Below are 5,930 nucleotides of genomic sequence, written 5' to 3'. Positions count from 1 at the left end.
TTTTTTTTTTTTTACGATTTGCCACACTTTGCAAACTGAATGAAAGAATCATAAAACCTCTCTCCTTTCTTTTTTGTTTTCCTTAAAGACATTCAGTTTGCCCAGAAAGAACTTTCTGTCTCCTAATTCCTAAAGCTCCGGTGTATTCTTCCAGCTGAGTCCTGTCTGTTTAGTGTGCATCTTCTATTCTTACCTCCTGGGTGAGGGAGCACAGGTGCCCATGCAGCAGAGACCGCAGCAGTGATTGCAGGGTGGCCCTGCTCCTGAGTAGCCAGGCTTGCTCTGCTTAGATGTCTCAGTCCATCTGAGGCTTACAGTCCTCTAACTTGGCTGTGTGCTTGCTGAGGGCAGGGACTTACTTATCTTCACACGTTTTCCATTACTGGTAACTAGCATACTGTTTGTTACACTTTCCATATTCTATAGCTGGAGTGGGATTAAAGGGGAGAAAGGGCATTTGTGAACTGGGTGTGGCTTGTGAGCGGGTATTGAGGAAGCCATCTTTGACCCTGACAAATTAATAAGCACCAGCCATATGTTAACGAAGGGCCACAAGTTCCTCTTGCCAGAGTTAAGAACAACTCCGTTTAGCCAGGAGGGACTTTCTTCTAGCTTCAGAGAGACTGGGAACTTTTCACGAAATGCCTGACCATGGGGAAAGGACTTTCTCAGCACCAGACCCTCCATTATAGAATGTTGCAGTTTTTGTATGGCTCAGTTTATCCAAACACCTAAAGCTTAAAGTGAGCAAAGACGAAGCTGAAGAAATACTACTGTGAACCTGAGTAGACCTTAGGGCTCAGAAATCTTCCTTAGTTATCAAGCAGATGTCACTTGCCTAAATTTCCCAGCATCTTTGTGGTGCTTGTGTGGGAGTAGGCAGAGTTATCACGCTATATGTTTCCACGGTGGCTGGGAAATTATTTTGTTTTAAGAAGCTGCCATTTTATACATTTTTATCCTTCAGAACCTGCACAAAATTTCCCAAAGGAAAAGGCATAAGGGAACTCCCATAACACATAGTGAGACTCATTAAAAATGAAGGTAAAAGGGTGCTGGAGAATTGCATCAAAGTTGAAATGCTGAGATTTTGTCAAGCGGCAGTAGTCGCTATGCGGTCCACGTCAGGCACTGGATTGATGTCGGTCTTAAATGTGAAGAAATACCTATTATGCTTCCTTAACAAGCAGCTGAAACCTGTGTAAGACTTCACTAGGATGGGCAGACTTTTGTCCCATCTTTGTAGTGATCTTTTATTTCAGAGTAGTGTAGTTTTCCTGAAAACACAGATCCTTTTTTAATGACATTTTTAATTTTAAAGGACTTTTTCAAGGCATTAGGAAAAGTGAAACAGATTCATAATGATGTCAAAGTTCTATTGCGAACCAACCAGCAGACGGCAGGGTGAGTAGCTGCTTGGCGAGCCAATCATATTGCTGCTTATATGTGTTAACTTTCAGAGTCGTTCTAGGTTCTTTTTGAAACTATATTCTCTGAAATAGGAATTTAATCTTCATCGCCTTTGGGAAAGGTGGAAGTTCATAGCCTTATATATTTGACTGAAAGAAGAGCTGGAATTAACTGATGGAATTAAAATTTGACATTTATTTAATTGTAAAAAAAATTGAAAAAATCCATAAAATGATAAAATGTTAAGGGCCAAATTGTCATGTAATTAAACATGAATAATTAGATTCTTAGACACAACTGTTGACTAAAGTTTGCATTGTAATAACCCTTTAATTTTTATTTAAGTTTGGAAATTATGGAACAGATGGCCTTGCTTCAAGAAACGGCTTATGAAAGACTTTACCGATGGGCTCAAAGTAAGTGGTTTGGTTTTTTTTTTTTTTGCATACTAGTACTTAATTCTTAAAATTTCATTGGCCTTGATTTGGTTTCTTGGAAAGTATCTGTATATGTGTGTGGAGAGCATGCGTGTGTGTGCAGGAGCTCACGGAGGCCAGAACAGGGTTGGAGCCCCTGGAGCTCCAGTCACAGGTGGCTCTGAGCCTGCCAGCGTGGGTGCTGGAGACTGAACTGAGCCCTCTGCAAGAGCACCGTGGATCTTATCCGCTGAGCCCTCTCTCAGTCCCTAGTGGGTATTTTTTCACAAAGCAGAGCAAACTTGACATGTTCCCACACCGTGTTTATGTTTTATCGGGAGCCTTGCTGAAGAGCGCGGTAAAGGAAGAGAGTGTATCTTCCCTAAAGGAAAGCCGCAAAGAGGATGCTCCTGCCTTAGAAGAAATAACTGAAGGCAGCATTTGATTGGGCAGCTCTTGCTACTCATGCAACTTTAGTGTTACAAATGGTGAATTAACTTTCAGTCCATGGATAATTACTGCAGACTTTGAGGTAGAATGATTAGTGTGTCACTTTGGCCGTCCGGGCGGAAGTCAGGCATGGGTCTCAGCTTGTCAACATTACAGTGTTGGAAGGGCCTGTCACGTAGCTCCTCTCCTTCCTTGTCCATCTGTCGGACTAGATGGGTTGCCTGCATTTGTGAGAGTGAAGTCTAAGGTTCTCACCTGCTTGTTTGTCATGTGATTCGACTTTATCCTTGTCTTCCATCTTTAAAGCCCATGTATTGGCCAGTTCACTCCCATTTTCATCTGCCCATTTCTTATTTCTGACTTATTAATGGCATCCTCTTCTATTTTAGGGCTATGGGCTTACCTTGAACTTACTTTGGCAGTTTGAAAATATTTCCCAATATCAACATTTTTCATTTTCAACCCATCATCAACGTTTCTCTTGCCACATAAGGTGGTAACATTTACAGCTTCTGGGAACTTGAATGTGGGTAGCTTCAGAGGTTATTTTGCCTAGACACAAGAGTCCTGTGGTGTGTCTCCAGTGTTAACTCAGGGCATGGAAGTCTGCAAGATTGACTAAAATATTGTGCTTTTAAAATGTTTTAGTGTTTGCACAACAGCGTGTTAAATCGGAGAAGACAGTTAGGTTGAGCAGTAGTGGAGTGTGAATGTGCAGTGTGTTAGGTATTACTAGCGGATTGGGGCAAGGGCTGGAGTTAATCCAGCTAGCTGGCTGTGCCTGCATTACACGGTACTAGTCCTTTGCTCTGTTGCTTTAAGGTCTGGATGCCTTGTTTTTCTACCTCTTGTTTATATGGTTTGCTGCCATCTGGAGTGTTACCTTTGTCTGTATCCAAGTCTTGTCCCAGTCTTCGCGACTGCTGGATTGTCTCTGTGCCCCCTGGAGCAGTCCACACCTGCTGTGATGCAGTGGCTAACTGTCATGTATTTGACAAGCTGCTGTTTCGTTATATAACTTTCCACATGTTTGTTTTGTCATTGCGGCTGGACTCGACTTCCTCAAAGGCATTGCCTCAGTTTTCCTTGTGCTCCCTTAATGTTTAAGTTGGTGTTGACCAGCTGTGCAGCCTCGGCTCCCAGGAATGGTTACGCCAAGTTAAGGAGCCTCAGTATTTCTCAGTCACCGTGAGCTAGGAAATGAACCACAACTGTGAGTCTGAAAGACTGGGAATTTCTACGTCCTCAGTTCTTTGAACATAGTAGGGATTTGCAAGCACTTTATAGTTAAAACTGAGGCATAAAATAAAATAGTGATTGCTTCTGAAGAAAAGAGCTGAAGCATGAACAGATAGCAGAAGTTATAACGCTGACTATATTCCAGGTGAATGCAGAGCACTGACCCAAGAGTCCTGTGATGTGTCTGCCGTGTTAACTCAGGCCATGGAAGCCCTGCAGGACAGACCTGTCTTATACAAGTAAGACTTACTGATTTGTCTTTGATTATTGTCTTGATTGTAGGAGTACCAGATTCACGTCTCTGTGATGCTCAGTGATACTTCACTTCTTTTCCGTGTGTGCTATTAGAGCATCAGGTTGTGTGAATGCTGCATGTAGTTAAGGGAAGACCATGGAGTCCTGCGGTATGACTCTCTCTTAGTTATATGTGGCAGACAGGTGGCTTAGCCAGTTTGCCATTTCATTAACTCCCTTGGAATTGTACATCACTGAAACTCCATAGCAGCACAGCCCTGGGAGAATGCAGCTATATAGATTGTATAATATAGTTACTCTGAGATGAAAAAAGAGTAGACACAGTCTGGTCCATCAATGGGCATTTTTAAATAAAGGTCCAGGGCTTTGATCTTGTAAGTATGCCATCTAAGATCTTCATATCAATGCTTTGGGTAGGAACCCTATGCCTTTTCATTTGTTGATTTTTAAATTCTGTATCTTGATGTTACTCAGAACAAGAGTCAGTGCATTTTAAACCTCTGGAGCAGATGAAAGCCAGCTGTAAGGACAGCAGGTGTTGATGCTGTGAGAGACGACTTGCTCACAGTCACCTGTCCTAGAGACCCTGGGAGGGTCCCCTTTCATCAGTGTTTGAAGTATTTCTCATGGTTACGTCACAGAACACGAATGCTGTGCCGGCTGTGTAAAATGACAGCATTGCTCTCTTTGCTCTCTTACAAGTACATGTTATAGAGTAGGTCCTGTTCTGAGTGCTAGTGATGAAAACATCAATTGACCGCTTCTCCCAGGTTCCTATAACTTCGGAATGTCATATAAACAAACGGATTATAATAGGATGTGTCTTTGGTAGTCTAGTCTGAATGCCGTGTTCCAGGTGCTTTGTGGCCCAAGTGTCCCGTGATAGGAGAGGAGGATGACCTCAGGGTGCCTTTCCTAAGGGAAATGGTATACAGTGAGTCTCAGGTTAAAAAGGTGTTTTCTGGGAGGGGCCAGAATATTCTTCTTTGAGAAAGTAGTGGGTGTGAAGATGTGAATTGGTTGGAAAGGTGTGAACTGGCTATGTGTTAGTGTGTATCTATGGCAAACTGGTGCTGACTATTGATCAGCGGCTTTCCAGTCCCATCGACCTGATGCTATTGGCAATGACTGTCAGAGACCTGAAGTTTTCAGATGTGTGTGTGGTTTTAAGCAAGGTTTGCTTTGGTTAAAGATTTGTCCTTGTTCAGAAGTTAATCTATTTTGGACACTGATGATTTCCGCACAAGCACACAGTGTTCACTGGTAATATCAAGCTGGCCTTCCACTACCCGCATTCAGTTCCTCGTAGACCTTGCTTCAGAGCAAGTGTTTTCAGAGGGGGAGAACTATTTTCACAGTTTGCTAAATTTGGCTATCTGTCTGGCTTATTTTGCTTACAGTGACATCTTCAGTTCCACCCATTTTGCTGCAAAGGGAAAGGTGCATAGTTCTTCGTGGTTATTAACACTCTGTGGTATATACGTACCAAATTTTTAATACATTTATCTGTTGTGGGCACCTAGACTGTTTTATGTCTTAGAGGTCAGTATTGGGTGTTTTGTCGCTCACTTTATTGTCATTATTGCTATTATTAATGTTGGTTTGTGAGCCCGGGTCCCTCACACATTCAGCACGACCAGCTGGCCAGTGAGCTGGGGGTCCTCTGCTTCCTCAGAGCCGTGATGGCAGGTGTGCATCGTCATGCCTGGCTTTTTACATGAGTGCTGGAGACCTAAGCCTTATCCTCATGGCTGTTTGGCAGGTCCTCTAGAACACCAAGTACTGGGCTTTTAGAGTGGATTCTTGAGTCAGGTATCTTGAACATACCCTTGAGCCTCAGTGAGCGTTAGTTTCCTAGGTAGAATGAGGATATAACAGAGCCTGCTGTTCGAGGCTGTGGAGAGCCTCATTCCATTAGACATTTCCACAGAGGGGAGGCAGGCATCTGCTACGGCCTAAGCAGGGCTCTGTGGAGCCATCAGGACAGCAGAGGGAAGCTCGGAGGCCCAGTGAAAGGAGCAGAGACTGAGAGGGCGAGCGCAGGGGAGGGATAGCGAGGGATAGCGAGGATAGCGAGGGATAGCAGGGATAGCGAGGGATAGCAGGGATAGCGAGGGATAGCGAGGGATAGCAGGGATAGCAGGGATAGCGAGGGATAGC

General features: G+C 43.7%; 1 protein-coding gene across 1 annotated transcript in view; it reads left to right on the top strand.

Moving 5' to 3' along the window:
• Cog6 (component of oligomeric golgi complex 6) overlaps positions 1-5,930 on the top strand; it is a 43,155-nt gene that overhangs the window by 7,313 nt on the left and 29,912 nt on the right. Inside the window, exons 6-8 of the mRNA XM_005343962.2 lie at positions 1,322-1,404; positions 1,756-1,826; positions 3,661-3,754. Coding sequence (XP_005344019.1) covers positions 1,322-1,404; positions 1,756-1,826; positions 3,661-3,754 — 248 coding nt within the window. The remainder of the gene's footprint in view (positions 1-1,321; positions 1,405-1,755; positions 1,827-3,660; positions 3,755-5,930) is intronic.

The sequence above is a fragment of the Microtus ochrogaster genome, chromosome 1 (genome assembly GCF_000317375.1).
Source record: "Microtus ochrogaster isolate Prairie Vole_2 chromosome 1, MicOch1.0, whole genome shotgun sequence".
Taxonomy (NCBI): Eukaryota; Metazoa; Chordata; class Mammalia; order Rodentia; family Cricetidae; genus Microtus; species Microtus ochrogaster.
Note: the sequence above shows the minus strand (reverse complement) of the source record. Positions and strands in the feature narration are given on the sequence as shown.